The sequence below is a fragment of the Melopsittacus undulatus genome, chromosome 11 (assembly GCF_012275295.1).
Source record: "Melopsittacus undulatus isolate bMelUnd1 chromosome 11, bMelUnd1.mat.Z, whole genome shotgun sequence".
Lineage (NCBI taxonomy): Eukaryota > Metazoa > Chordata > Aves > Psittaciformes > Psittaculidae > Melopsittacus > Melopsittacus undulatus.
Window position 1 is genome coordinate 18647905 of NC_047537.1, and position 13715 is coordinate 18661619.

The 13715-nt window shown below is 62.6% G+C and overlaps 3 protein-coding genes across 4 annotated transcripts; 1 reads left to right on the plus strand and 2 right to left on the minus strand.

Annotated features, from left to right (window-relative positions):
* Positions 1-222: 222 nt before the first annotated feature.
* TMC6 (transmembrane channel like 6) lies at positions 223-7687 on the minus strand. 2 transcript variants are annotated; one of them, XM_034067686.1, is made up of 21 exons: positions 7468-7687; positions 6561-6667; positions 6278-6396; positions 5853-5984; positions 5603-5761; positions 5408-5513; positions 5223-5316; positions 4880-5134; positions 4398-4582; positions 4180-4324; positions 3937-4092; positions 3639-3814; positions 3425-3506; positions 2805-2902; positions 2601-2696; positions 2248-2323; positions 1970-2103; positions 1459-1635; positions 1245-1323; positions 1043-1121; positions 223-607 (listed from the first exon to the last, which is right to left on the minus strand). In XM_034067686.1, the coding sequence occupies exons 2-20, from the start codon at positions 6614-6616 to the stop codon at positions 1050-1052; spliced, it is 2397 nt and encodes a 798-aa protein (XP_033923577.1). In that variant the 5' UTR covers positions 6617-6667; positions 7468-7687; the 3' UTR covers positions 223-607; positions 1043-1049. The 2 variants fall into 2 exon arrangements, with proteins under 2 accessions (XP_033923577.1, XP_033923578.1); XM_034067687.1 differs by having other exon boundaries at positions 7559-7678.
* Positions 7688-7756: 69 nt separating this feature from the next.
* Positions 7757-10049, plus strand: SYNGR2 (synaptogyrin 2). The gene is made up of 4 exons (XM_034067390.1): positions 7757-7909; positions 8237-8474; positions 8767-8906; positions 9011-10049. The coding sequence occupies exons 1-4, from the start codon at positions 7799-7801 to the stop codon at positions 9206-9208; spliced, it is 687 nt and encodes a 228-aa protein (XP_033923281.1). The 5' UTR covers positions 7757-7798; the 3' UTR covers positions 9209-10049.
* Positions 10050-10356: 307 nt separating this feature from the next.
* TK1 (thymidine kinase 1) lies at positions 10357-13488 on the minus strand. Its single transcript, XM_034067391.1, has 7 exons — positions 13362-13488; positions 13194-13225; positions 12992-13105; positions 12818-12911; positions 12468-12557; positions 12265-12384; positions 10357-11744 (listed from the first exon to the last, which is right to left on the minus strand). Exons 1-7 carry the CDS (start codon positions 13425-13427, stop codon positions 11583-11585), a joined length of 678 nt encoding a protein of 225 aa, XP_033923282.1. The 5' UTR covers positions 13428-13488; the 3' UTR covers positions 10357-11582.
* Positions 13489-13715: the final 227 nt, after the last annotated feature.

The following is a 13715-nucleotide window of genomic DNA, read 5'->3' on the forward strand; positions in this document are numbered from 1 at the left end:
GGCTGGGAGCCCCACACACAGCTGTGTTTAATGGACAGCTCAGTCTGAAGTGGGGAAGCCAGAGCCCCTGGTTCCTCTGCCCAGCCCTCAGCACCAAGGTGGGTTTCTGAGCATGTTGTGCGGGCAGGCGCAGGATGACTGGCTCGGGGGAACGCAGACGGCCTTGTACGTGGGGAAGGTATTGTCCAGCTCCTCTCCTCCTGGTGGGACATGGGGCTGGAGCTGTTCTGGGGAGTGCAGTGGGGCTGCAGGTTGTGTCCAGCCAGTGTCACTGTCCCCAGAGGCTTCTGAAAACAGCCCCAAAACTGTCCTGGGGCACTCAGGAGGGAGCATTATTCTTTGCTGACTGTATCCACCCATGGAGACAACCCCAGCCCAGGTAGCGCTGTGCCCTATGGTCCTGCTGCATCCCCAGCAGCTCTGGGCAGTGGGAACACCCACATCCCTGTGCTCCAATAGGTCCTTGACTGCTGTAGCCCAGAGGATCCTCCACAGCACCCCATGGTCCTGCTGCTTCCGGTGTTGCAATGGCTTGGAAAGCCGGTGAGATCCATCCTGACTGCAAACAGAGTCCTGTCCCATCCTGCTCCTCCTGGGGTGTCTGACACTAAGAGGACAGATAGAGACCCTGAGACACTGAGTGTCTGCTGCCCCATTCTGCCCCACTCTAAATGTCCTCAGCCACCTCCTGTTCCCTGCCCCAGTCCTATCCTGATCCTGGCTCTGCTGTCAGCCAGAGCCATCCTCAGGCAGCAGCAGCACCAGGGATCAAGCATCCCCTGGGACACACACTGGGTACCGGAGCAGCCTGAGTGCCTCCCGAGCAGGCTCAGCCCTGCATCCCTGGCTGCCTGTGCCGGCAGAGCCAGTGGACATGGAAAGCTGGGCTCAGCCCAGCACCTCCTGCACATTCCTGCTCCCCAGCAAGCAGTGGGGCTGGCCCTCATCATGCTACTCCCACCATTCCAGCACAGAGCAGAGCAATGCCCGTGTGCCCAGCTGAGAGCCCTGGCAGTCCCTGTCCTGCACATGCAGCGCTCACCCAGGGCTCAGGTGCGTCTCCCCTTCTGCTCGTACACGGAGTGAAGCTTCTGAATGAGAAACACTTTATCTTCCCCTTCCTGCAGTGAGAGACATCGCAGTGAGCAGCTGCAGGATGTGCTCTGGGATGTCTGAGGTGGCATCGGGCAAGAGCCCGATTGTGGCCACATTGGGGCTGCAGCAGCCGGGCTGGGCTCACGCACGTTGGCGATCTGCTCCTTCAGCAGATGGATGATCCTGCGCTGGCCTCTCAGCACCTGGATGTTGAAGTAGATCCCAGCTCTGCAATGACAGTGAGGTGGGATGGCAGCATCCAGGACACCGCGCCCTGGAGTGAGCCCAGCTCCAGCCCCACTCGTGGCCATGACAGCGCACCCCAAAGCACATCCCCGGGGGCAGCCTCAGGTCCATACTCACAACAGGACTCCGGAGACAAAGAAGGGGAGGAATGGGTTTTCCACCAGGTGCTGGTGGGCCCAGGTGAACCAGGTGATGTTGGGGTTGGACTTCTCCAGCACTTGCCCCCAGGTCTGCCAGGACTTGTAGATGGTTTCCAGCCCCTGGAAGGGGCCACAGGTTTCTGACGGCTGCACCCTGAGCACACAGACCGATGGGGCCGGTCAGAGCCATGGGCAGCCCATGGCCCAGAGCACTGCCCAGCCTCAGAGCTGCAACCCTCCAGGGACCAGCCTGCCCAACCATCCCCCTTGTCCTGCATCAGGAACAGCTGGGAGCAGCGGTCACAGTCCAGCTGCTGCTGTGCTGTGTGCAGTGACCAGCAGCTGAGCAGCATCTCCCTGCCCAGGGCAGCGATGCACAGCCCTGTGCCAGGCTGAAGTGCTCCATGTGCCATCAGGGCTGGAGGCACCATCTCCTTCAGCAGGCAGCAGCAGTTCTGTGCCCAAGCCGTGGTCCGGCACATACTCACGACCAGATGGTGTACAAGAGGAAGACGGCTGCACCCAGGAAAGATGGGAAGCAGAGCAGGGTGATGAACACGGTGTTCATGTGAGACGCTTGCCAGGGCTTGCTAGGGGACTGGCAGTTGTGCACCAGGCTGGTCTGCAGGCAGGGAGCACAGTCTTGGGCTCAGGGAAGCAGCCACAGGAACAGGAGCAGGACAGATGCTGTCCCATCCATGCCCTCCACTGAGCAAGCCTGGAGACACCCTGTCCTTGCACAGTCACGGACGGGGGCAGCTCTCACCTTTTTGATGTAGAACAGCAGCAGCAGCTTCAGGACCTGCACGGCCGGCAGGAGCGGCGCAAAGAGAACACCCAGCCTGGGAGAGGGGGACCATGCCCTGAGCCGGGTCCGAGCCCCAGGGAGGCAGTGGCGCAGCACCCACATCAGCTCTGGTCAGGCTTCTGCACAGCCAAGAGCTGGCACATGCGCCCCTGCCTGATTTGATTTGTTGCCCTCGTCCAACCCGTGCGGGGCTGGGGGCTCCCCCATGACCCCACTGAGTTCCCAGTGCCTGGTCCCAGCCAGCCCTGGTGCTTGCAGGGGCCCCAGAGGGCAGCAGAGGAAGGAGCTGTGCCAGGAGGGATGCACCTCACCAGGTCAGGGTCTGCCCGTAGATCAGCTCCAGCACGTTCCGTGCGATGTCAAACTCGGGCTTCTGGTTCCTCTTCAGCCTCTTCTCCAAGACGAGCCTGGGCAGGGGCAGAGCTCTGCTCCCACTCTGCTGCTGGGGCTATGGCAGCAGAGCTGGGGCCAGGCTGGGGCTGTCACCACCGGGGGACACCTCCCAGGGCAGTTACCTCCACACCAGCTCCCCAAGGAGTGTGTCCAGCAGCGTGAATACAAAGTCCATCACCATAAAGCGATACAGGTCCTGCCCCACACACGTCTCCCAGCACTGGGGAAACAGAGAGGCACAGACCCATTGGCAGTGCACACTGCCGGCTCATGCCGAGCCTCTCATCATCCCAAGCCTTTCCTCAGCGCTGCTCCCAAACCATTCTTCACCCAGCCTGTATCTGTGCTTGGGACTGCCCCAGCACACATGCAGGACTTGCACTTGAACCCCATGAGGCTCCCACTGCCACACCTCTCCACCATGTCAAGACATCAAGATGGCAATAAGGCTCCTCCTTCTTGACCTTCCCGTGGCTGTGAGGGGCTGTGGGACCTTTTCCTCCCTTGCACCCCTTTCACAGCCACCCCAAATTTGGAAAGCCCCTGTCTGGCTGTTGTCCCCCTCTCCCTGGCAAAGGAGCAGATAGTGCTTGCAGTGCAGAGCCCTGCTGCAGCCTTGGCTTTGCTCTGTGCTCCCTGGGCAAGGGACAGTCCAGATGCTGTGTTCCAGGGGGTTCACATGGGCACTGGGTGCCCCCTGCACTGACCCACACAGAGTCCGACCCTTCACGGCAGCACTGACCTCCTCCATTGAGCAGACAACCCTTCGGCTGAGCCACTGGTAGCAGAGAAGACCAAGCAGGACCATCTTCAGAATGAGGTTCCTGGGGAGCAGGAGCAGGGCCAGGAGCCCCTGAGCCCTTGGGTTGGGAGGGCTGAGCCCCATTGACAGAGTGCCCGGCCCCAAAGCCTCCCCACATCGCAGGTGGGATGCAGGATGCTCCCACCCACCCTACCTGCAGATGGCCACATAGACCTGAGCCCCGGGGTAGTCCTGCCTCTCCCACGCTGCCAGCAGGTTGTACAGATGGGGCATCACCGCGTTGAGCCCAGACACCACAAGTGGCAGGGCCAGCAGGAGGGTTTCCTGCTGCCACTGCCCCCCGCCCTGTGCCCGGTGGTCCTGCTGGACCTGGTGAGCAGCACCTCGGTGAGGACACAGGGAACAATGCTGTGGGGCTGCCCCTCTCTCCAGGGCTGCTTCACCATGTCCCCAGTACCCAGCCCAGCACCAGAGCAAGGGGCAGCACTCACCATGTGCATGTGCTGCGAGAAGTGGTGCACAGCCACGGCACAGCCCAGCACCGTGCTCAGCGACAGCAGCCAGGCCAGGAGCAGCACCACAGTGCGGCCCAGGCGCTGGCAGAGGCTCCGGGAGCAGGAGCGGGATCGCTGCTCTGCCAGCAGCTCCTGTAGAGCAGAGCCAGTGCTGCCCAACCTGCTCGGACCTGCACCCAGGTGGGACCCAGAGGGTGCAGGACCAAGCCCAGTGCTCACCTTCAGCTGGGTGCAGATGTTCTCACACTGCAGCTTCACTGAGCGCCTCTGGACCACCTTGAAGTCCCAGGCACAGAACACTTTGACAGGCAGGTCCCGGGAGGAGCTGCCTACACGGTAGCTCTCCCCAAAGGAGCGGGACATGCTGCAGCGAGAGGAAGGTGTCAGAGCACCAGTGCTGGGTGAAGGCAGCAGTGCCCAAGGTGCTGCCAACCCACCTGTACACCAGCAGGACACAGGTGATGAGGAAGGAGACCCCAACACTGGACATGTAGGCCAGGGGCATGTTGTATGGGAGCCGGGGGGCTGCAATGGGGCACGTGCCGGGGCTGGAGGCACAAGGGCTGTTGAGGGTGGTGTTGCTGTAGTAGCCGTAGTAGAGAAGCGAGTAGGTGAAGTAGCCCTGTGGAAAGGCACGATGGGGCCCACGACTCCCTGCCCAGGCTGGCACATCTGGGCCAGCCTGTGGGGAGAGAGCCCTGGGATGGGGCAGCACCAGGGTCCCTTTCTGCACCCCCAGCACTGATGGTCCCAGTGCCCTGGCTGAGCAAGGGGAAGGACTGTGGCATCACTGTGGTGGGGATGCAAGAATGCAGGACAAGGATGGGGCATTGCTTAGGATCAGGGGGATGGAGGGCTGAACCCCAGGCTGGGAGCAGCTCCTGGCCTAGGGATGCACTGGCAGTGATGCAGGGCTTACCGCTCCTGTGAGGAGCTCAAGGCCAGTGAAGGGCTGGGGGTTGGCTGAGGCAGGGGGATACGCAGCCTGCAGGGCCACCACAAAGACCAGAAGGATGAGGAACGAGATGATGTTGAAGTAAACGAGTGTCTTGAGGAAGAGGAAGTAGGAAAGGACACTGGAGCCGAAGCGGCCACCAATCTGCTTCAGTGCGTAGTGCCAGGGCTGTGCGGTGGGAAGCAGGGACAGGAGCCTGTACCAGAGCCTGCGGCAGCACTGCAGGAACAGCACAGGGAGAGCACTGGGGTCAGACCCTGCACCAGAGCCCCCAGTGCTGCTCCGCACACCGGTGCCCTGGACTTACGAGGATGATGTGGTCCTTGGACCCTCCGCAGGGAGAGGGCTCCTGGTGCTGGGCACGGTGCCTTAGGGGGCCCCTGTGCCCACTCAGCTCCTGCCTGCCCAGCAGAGAGGGGTGTTAGAGAGGGTGTGGGCCCCAGGACAGCTCTGGCTGTGGGAGCCCTGTGGGGTGGGTAGGACCGGACGTACCGGAGGGCGCGTTTCTCTGCCAGGCAGAGGGGCACAGTGAGCAGCATGTGGCTGCGGTGGCTGGGCGAGAGGCTCAGCAGCTCATTCACCAGCAGGCTCCGCTTGTCTGGGGGCACAAGGAGATCAGCAGGATGCAGCCATCAGGACGGTGCCTGTCCCAAATCTGCTGCGGGGACAGTGCCTGGTGATACTCACCCTGCAGTGTGGCAGTGGCAGGGTCGGTCTCCAGGTCGTACAGCCGCAGGCTGGGCCGTGCTGCACGGCAGAGCTGCTGCAAGGGCGGGCGGCTGCTCCGGCGCCGCAGCTGTGCCGTGCGGTTGTAGTACTGGGATATGATGGCCCCGCGGCTGCGCCCTGCAAGTGACAGTGGGCACAGGGTGGGTGGCCACAGGACAGCAAGGGGACAGGAGAGCTCCTGGGTCTGGGGCTGCCAGGTGGCACCTACCGATGGTGCGGCTGGGCATGCTGGCAAGGATCCGCAGGGAAGCAGAGGAGTACCTGGGGTGCTGCTCGCCCTGCCTGGGCTCTGGCCAGGCTGTGGCACCGGTGTCTGGGGTAGTCTGGCAGGCCAAAGGCTCTGGGAGAGGGAGGGCAGGACATAGAGCAGTGAGAGCCAAAGCACCTGTGGCTTTAGTCCCTGCGGCTCTGCTGCCCTGCTCTGGCACTAAAGCCAGGCACCTGCCCCAGTGTGTGCTCCCTCTGGCACATCCCCTTCTCCAGGGCCACTCTCCATGTCCCCAAAGGCAGGTCTGTCCTGCTGCCTGCACTGGCAAATGATCAGCAGGCTCATGCACATGCTTTGGTTGCAGCTGGCCCAGGCAGAGCTCAGGCTCACACACTAGCTCTGTTCCACCCTGACTGTGGCGTTACCTCTGCCCCTATCCTGCATCTCCAGCTCCAGACCCGCCTCCATCAAGCTGCTCTGCTCCTGGATGAGCTGGTGGAAGGAGGTGTGCAAGGCTCCTTCATTGTCTGGGCTCAGCTCCTCGCTGTGGGGACACAGACCTGCTCTCCTAGGGCTATGGCAGGCTCCAGGGCCTGGAGCCATGGCAGAGCCCCAGTGCCAACCGAAAGCCAGGCCATGCTGCCACATGGCACAGACACCCAGAGCCTGCTGGGGGGGTAGGATGCTGGTGGCACCGCTCGTACACACCCATCACTCCTGGTGTCCTCAGAGATGTGGAGGGCAAAGGAGGGTGGCTGGGACATCCTGCAGGGCCGAGGGGTCTTGGTGGCACTGCACTCCCTGTAGTATGCGCCCTGCCACGGTGAGCAGACAGGGGTCAGCAGACCTCGTGCACCCGATTTCCTCAGCTGCCAGGGGGTGCTGGCCGTCGGGACGGGGATGGAGCGGGTGCCGGGGCGAGCCGGGTCTGCGGGGCTAAACCCGCATCTAAACCCGTGAGGAGCACAGGGTCAGCCCTGCCCGAGGCCAGCGGGTGGGACCTGCGGAGGGGCAGGAAGGAAGGGCAGCGGCGCAGGTTCCGCGGAGCAGGTCCCGCCGCGCGGGGCGCTCGCACCGGCCCCGGGCTGCGCCGGGGGAGCCCCTGCGGGGGTCTGCGCTTCCGACCGGCACCCGCAGTCCCGGGGAGGGGAGGACGCCCCTTCTCCTGACCCACAGGGTTCGCACTGGCCCTGTGAGCTCGAGCTGCTCTCTCCCCCCGAGCAGAGCCGTGCCTGCCCCCCCGCCAGTGCCCTCTCGGGACCCGAGAGCTGTTCCGCCGGGGCCCCGCCGCTCGCTTCCCACTGCCCCCGACTGCCGGAGCCCCAGCGCCGTCTCCTTCCTCCTGTCCCTCCTCCCCCCTCCAACACCCCAAGCCTCGGTAGCCCTCCCAGAGCGGACTAAGGCTGCTCCGGGCTGGCGGTAGCCCCCGCGAAGCTCCAGGCCCGATCCCCGGCTCCCCCGACAGCACCCGCCCGCTCTGGTACTAGGAACCGGCGTCTCGGCGCGGGAGCGAAGCCGCCCCGTCCAGCTAACTCCCCGGGGCAGCCCAGCTCCCCGGTGCCGGCGAGGGGCGATCCCCCAGCGAAGCACCCTGCTCCCCACCGGCCGCGCTCACCGAGACCGGGCCCGGGCCCGGGCCTGTCCCGCAGCACAAAGTACGTCGAGAGGTGCCGAGCGCTCCCCCACCGCAGACCGCGTGTAGCTACCGTGGGGCCGTCCTCCCCACTGCGCAAGACCGAGTGCCAGTGAGGCCCGCAGGTACCGGAGGTGAGCGAGGGGCTGGTGTTGTGCTCAGGGGCCGGGTTGAAGGGGACCGGGTCCCAGTAGCCTGAGCCCGCCCCGTCCCGTCCCGTCCCGCCCCGTTGGCAGCGGGCACCGCCCGCCCCGCCCCGCCCCGGGGCGGTACCGCGCAGAAGCGGCAGGGACGCAGCGGCGGCTCCGGCGCGATGGAGGGCGGCGGCGGTGGCGGCGCTTACGGGGCGGGCAAGGCCGGCGGCGCCTTCGATCTGGGCCACTTTGTGAAGCAGCCGCAGGTCGTGGCCAGGATCGCCAGCGCGGTGAGTCGGGACTGTCGGGACGGGAACTGGAGGGGCTGCGGGAGGGCCGGTGCCGCATCCCGGAGCCCGCCGGGCCCGGCCCGACCTTCCCCTCTTCTCCCTCTTGCCCGCCCCCTCCGGGCCCCTCCGGCCCGGCGCTCCCCTCCCTTCCGCCCGCCCCGGAGCCCGCCCGCCCCGGCCTTCTCCTTCCCCTTCCCTTTCCCTGCCGGCGCAGCCGCGGCACGAACGCTCCGTGGAGCCCGGCCCTGCCCGTGCCGGCGCCCCCAGCCCGTGCCGGACTCCTCGGCCCCGGTGCTGCCCACTGGACGCCCGCTCCCATCTCCGCAGGTCTTTGCCCTGATCGTCTTCTCGTGCCTGCTCGGGGAGGGCTACACCAACACCCCCAGCTCCTCCCAGCTCTTCTGCGTCTTCAACCGCAACGAGGATGCCTGTCGCTACGGCATCGGCATCGGAGTCATCGCCTTCCTTGCCTGCGTCTTCTTCTTCATGGTGGACATCTACTTCCCACAGATCAGCAACACCACCGACCGCAAGTACCTGGTGCTGGCAGACCTCGGCTTCTCAGGTGCGTGCGGGTGTGGGTAGGGCTGTGCCTTCTGCGGTGCCACAATGGCTGCCTTTGTCCCATGACGTGGCTGCCGGCGCCTGGCGAAGGGAGTCGCTCCCGCCTGGAACACTGCCCACAGACCACGCGCTTGTTGCTCCAGGCACTTCGAGGAGCTACGGGAGACTGCTGGGTGCCGGCACCAACCACCAGCCCTTATGCAGCCCGGGGGGAGCAGGGTCAGGGCTGGGGACCCTCCTGGGAGCAGCAGGATGCAGCCCCAGTCCCTCATGCTCCTGCTTTCCCTGTTTAGGTCTCTGGACCTTCCTGTGGTTTGTTGGCTTTTGTTTCTTGACCAACCAGTGGGCCTGGACAAAGGCCGAGGATGTTTACATCGGGGCTGACTCTGCCCGTGCTGCCATCACCTTCAGCTTCTTCTCCATCTTCTCCTGGGTGAGTGCTGCCGTGGAGAGCCTGGGCACTGCCGTGTGTGGGAGGGTGGTGCAGGGGCTCCCTGGCCACATAGCCCTGACACCACCGGCCCCTTGTCTCTCCAGGGCCTACTGATCACCTTCGCTTACAAGAGGTACAAAATGGGGGTGGAGGACTTTGCTCAGAGCTACATCGACCCCAGCCCAGAGGTTTCAGCTCCCTACTCCAGCTACCCCAATATCAGCCATGACAGCTACCAGCAGCCACCTTTCACCAATACGGCAGAAGCCCCTGAGGGGTACCAGCCACCGCCAGTGTACTGAGCCGTGGCCGGGGCCCAGCAGGGATGGCTGCACCGGTGCAATGCTCTGCTGTGGGGTACAGGGGAGGGACCCACCACGTGAAGGGGGACAGTGGGTGGAAAAGTGGCTGCTGCTTTGTGTGAAGGCCACTGGCCATGGTGTGGGGTGCAGGAACTGAGCTCCCCAGTGCTGGGAGCTGGTGTGCAATGCACAGCTGCTGAGTGCAGCCCCGCGGCTGTGGGGAGGGTGAGTGTGTGGGGCTGGCCCTGTGAGGCCAAGCTCCTGCCCTTGGGGAAGCTGCTGTGGGGTGAACGTGTGGTTTGCACCCCTGGCTCTGCCCTGGCCATGCCCATGACTGCTGTCTCGTTCTGGTGCCTTTCCAACCCCACTGGCTGTGACCCCCCGAGCGCCAGCTTTTGCTGCCATAGCACAGCCAGGCCATCCGGCTCCTGCCTCTCCCGTGCCTTCCCCTCGGCTGCTGCTGGGTGAGCTTCATGCCAAAGCCCTGTCTTATCTCACCTCTAAACTCTGTGCTGTGCCTTCCCACAGCCTGCACCAGATCTGCCAGTGCTGGGTCATACTGTTTGGGATCTGTGGGAGCAGTGAGTGCTGAGATCAATCAGTGGGCCCAGGGCTGACCCTGCTCTCTGACAGGAGCCCTGGGTGTAATTCCTGCTGCTGCAGCCCCTGCATCCCACACCCCACTCAGCTCCTGGCCCATGCCAAGGCGCTGGTGCAGGCTGCCTATCTCAGGTTGTGTGTGCTGCTGCACCCAGCAGCAGTGTGGTGTGCGAGCTGGTGCTGCTGGGGCTGGCCTTCAAGTAGTTGTCACCATAGATATGGAATAAACTTTTTCACCTCGCCCCCCCCACGCCTCTCTTCTCTGGGGAAGCAAAGCAGGATTCCTCCTCCTCCTCTCCCCCAAGGGCTGGGGCCCCCAGGCCAGGGAGCAGCAGAACAGCCCCAGCAAACTCCTGTACTGCAAACAGCACACTCATGCTGGGTCTATTTTTAGTCTGTTGGGTAGGTTTGGGCTCCAGTGCAGGCAGCTGCTGCAAGCTGTCAGCCTGTGCAGGTCCCTGCAAGGGAGCCTGCTCAGAGCAGACTGGTATAAAACACACACAGAAACTCATTAAGTTATTATTAACTTATTAAGTTTAATTCACCGAGTTATTTATTAAAGGGGGAAGCCCTTGCACACTTGTGTGTGCTAGAACTGTCACTACCTCGAGTAATGCAGGGGGACACATGCTTATCAGATGGTGTCATAACATCCTGGGGAGGTCCTTCCTGGCTGGTGAGTGTAGGCAGAAAGCACTGCATTGCATAGGGAGATGGGAGCTGGCCAGAAGCAAGAGCTGTTGCTTGGAGTCTATGGGCACTGGCTTAAAGGTAAAAGTGCTTTTGGGAGGAATAAGGAAGAAAACACAAACCTCCCAGAAAGCCAAAGGTCAAACAAAAGAGGATCCTTCAGCCAACCTGCAGCAGAGGAATTGGCCTTGAGAAGTTTTGGAGGGCTCAGAAGGCAGCAATGTGCATGACTAAGAGCTGAGAACCACTCACCCAAAGCAGAGACACTTCTCTAATTTACTGGGTCTTTGAAGGAAGAGCAGCCCAACCCTTGACAGGTTGTCCTGAGCCACCAACCCCTTCACAGGTAACTGAGCATTGAAGGGGCAGCACCAAGCTTGGTCCTGAGCAAAACCCCCTTCCATAAAGGACCCTGTCTTAATAGACTACTGCTAGACTAACACTAGTAAGAGCCTGCTGTCAAGCTGCCAGTCACCCTGCCTTTTCCTGTCTTCTGTTTCAACAAAGACAGGACAGTTAGATCAAGAGTGTAATGGCAAAGGGATGAGCCACATGCAGTCATTCAAAGGTAACACTGAAAGCCAGGCTGAGGGATGGGTTTTCCCCTTGGACTGCATGGAAAAGGGAAGTGGGTTAAAAACACTGAGTTACTGTACATTCTGTCTTAAGAAACCTGGGATTTAGCAACAGGGCACCAGAGAGAAACAGCTGCATTCCCAGGTGAGGGAACCAGCCAGGAGAGCCAGGCTGAGCCTATACCCACCCAAGGAGAGTGGCTGGAGCAGTGGGAACCTGCAGCCTGACTGCTGTGACAGGGTACCAGAGCTGGTTTGGTGGCAGCATCAGTAGCTACACCTGTCCCTTCCCGTGTTCTGAGACAGGAACTCCCTTTAAGCCAGGCTTCTGCGTCTACATCAGGTGCAGCTGATCCTCTTCCTCCCCATGCCTGGAGCAGGGGAGCGGCAGGGTCTTTGTGGGGGGCACTGGTCAGTTCAGTTCTGCTGAAGCAGAGGAAGCCAGAGCAGTTGGAGCTGCACCCTTCAGCTGCCTTCTGCTTGGCCTCCTGCACACAGGAGCCCAGCAGTCAGGAAGCAAAGATCTTGCGGCAGGAGGCAGCCACATTGAGCTGCTTCGGCATCAGGGGCATGTTCTCCTTGTTCTCCAGCCCAGGCTGAGGGGACTGATGGCGGAAGTAGCAGGCTCTGCAGACGGAGTGGTACTTGTCTGCTCCTCCAATCACCTCAACCTAGCAGGAAAAGTGGGGGAGTGACTCTGCAGAGCTCAGCTCCTCTGAGGAGATCCCTCTTAGACCAGCAGAACTGGCAAGGTGAAGCTACTGCAGGGCTTTCTCTCCCAAGGGAATCCCAGACTGGTTTGGGTTGGACCTTTAATCTCATCCAGCTTCACTCCTCTGCCACAGGCAGGGACACCTTCCACTGGAGCAGCTGCTCCAAGCCCCTGTGTCCAACCTGGCCTTGAACACTGCCAGGGATGGGGCAGCCACAGCTTCTCTGGGCACCCTGTGCCAGCGCCTCAGCACCCTCACAGGGAAGAGCTTCTGCCTAAGAGCTCATCTCAATCTCCCCTCGGGCAGGTTCAAGCCATTCCCCTTGGCCTGTCCCTACAGGCCCTTGTCCCAAGCCCCTCTCCAGTTTTCCTGGAGCCCCTTTAGGCACTGGAGCTGCTCTCAGGTCTCCCCTTAAGGAGCCTTCTCTTCTCCAGGCTGAACTGGCCCAGTTCTCTCACCTTGGCTCCTTAGAACTCACCTCCCTCTCTGCTCCCAACCTCTTTGTGTAGGAGGCCTCTCGGTAGCACTCCATGCACACAGCGTTCAGTTTCACCACGCTCTCTGCCAGTGGCACCAGGTCTAGGATGCTCCCGAAGGCCTGTGCCAAGACAACAGGATGGTTCTGTTGGATGGTGCTATGAGGGGATCAAAGCAGCTGCTGTACTAAAACAAATGTTTTACCTTTCTCTGGAAAGTGCCATCAAGAGCAGCAACTATGACAGTTTTCCCAGTGTTGGCCATTGTCTCACAGAACTCCACGATGTCTGGAAACTAGAGAGGGTACCAAAACAGTGTCAGGAAGAAGAAGGGGTAGTACTTTGCTCAGGATCCAGCAGCACAGGGCACAAAATGAAATGGAACCATGCTGCCTACCCATAAAATGGGCTCCAGCCCCGTTGTCCTCAGCCTGCAGGAAGGACAGGGTTTGACTGCAATCACAGGGGGATCAAATAGTCCCAGGTATTCCTCCCCTTAACCACCCGAGAACTTAGACCCTGGGCCGCACGGGGGAGCTCCCATCCTGCACTTACGAACTGGCCCTCATCGATGCCTATGACTGCAGAGCTCAGCGCCTCCTGATACACGTCCTTGAGGAGACAGGCTGGCACGGCCTCCATGGTGTTCCTTGGGAAGGGAGAGCAGGTGAGGCCCGCAGCCGAGCTGCTGGGCCCGCAGCGGGGGGTGCCCCTGCCGCAAGGACTCACTTGTCGTGCGTGGAGACACCGGAGGACCCGTAGCGTGTGTCTTTGGCGTATTTCACCAGCAAGCACCGGTACTGAGCAAGCTGGAACCGCCGCACCCGCCGCATGAGCTCCGTGCTGCGGGAGAGATGGCAGTCAGCGGGACCGGGGCCGTCCCCTGAGCCCCACACGGGCCTCCTCCTGCTCCCGCCCTCCCCGGGCCTACCTCTTCCCGGAGAACATGGGTCCGAAGATAACCTGCGGCAGAACGGGATGTCAGTGGGTGCAGCGTGCGCGGCGGAACCCCACGGGCAGCTCCCGCGCCCCGACTGATGCCGGCGCTGCCCCGGGGCCCCCCGCAGCCCGGCCACAGCACAGACCCCGTTCCCGGTACCTGTATCTGCCCGCGCGGGCGGCCGGGCGAGCCGGGATGGACACCGGGCACCGTGAGGCAGCTCATGGCTCCGCCGCCGCTCACCAACTGACGGAGCTCCCGCGCACGTCCCCACGGCCCCGCCCCGCTGGCCAATCACAGAGGCCCCACGCCCCGGGGCCGCCGCGCCGGCCAATCAGAAGTGTCTCGCGCCGCCCGCCGGGCCAATGGCGGCACAGGCGCGAAAATTCCTTTTCCCCACCCCTGAGTGCCCGCGCCTTCCCGGCGTGCACCACGCGCCGTCCTGCTGCTACGTCATCGCGCTGCCAGCGCTCCAGGTGTCCCCGGCCACGCCCCCCGGGATGCCAATGGGAG

Excerpts from the sequence above, each read along its gene's own strand:
- TMC6 (XM_034067686.1), bottom strand. The coding sequence starts at position 6,616 with ATGTCCCAGCCACCCTCCTTTGCCCTCCACATCTCTGAGGACACCAGG. Across the intron at positions 5,317-5,407 it reads GCAGAGAAACGCGCCCTCCG|GCAGGAGCTGAGTGGGCACA; the intron begins GTACGTCCGGTC and ends TCTGCTGGGCAG. Across the intron at positions 4,093-4,179 it reads ACATCTGCACCCAGCTGAAG|GAGCTGCTGGCAGAGCAGCG; the intron begins GTGAGCACTGGG and ends TCTGCTCTACAG.
- SYNGR2 (XM_034067390.1), top strand. The coding sequence starts at position 7,799 with ATGGAGGGCGGCGGCGGTGGCGGCGCTTACGGGGCGGGCAAGGCCGGC. Across the intron at positions 7,910-8,236 it reads TGGCCAGGATCGCCAGCGCG|GTCTTTGCCCTGATCGTCTT; the intron begins GTGAGTCGGGAC and ends CCATCTCCGCAG. Across the intron at positions 8,907-9,010 it reads TCTTCTCCATCTTCTCCTGG|GGCCTACTGATCACCTTCGC; the intron begins GTGAGTGCTGCC and ends TTGTCTCTCCAG.
- TK1 (XM_034067391.1), bottom strand. The coding sequence starts at position 13,427 with ATGAGCTGCCTCACGGTGCCCGGTGTCCATCCCGGCTCGCCCGGCCGC. Across the intron at positions 13,226-13,361 it reads GCCCGCGCGGGCAGATACAG|GTTATCTTCGGACCCATGTT; the intron begins GTACCGGGAACG and ends GTTCTGCCGCAG. Across the intron at positions 13,106-13,193 it reads CCCATGTTCTCCGGGAAGAG|CACGGAGCTCATGCGGCGGG; the intron begins GTAGGCCCGGGG and ends TCTCTCCCGCAG.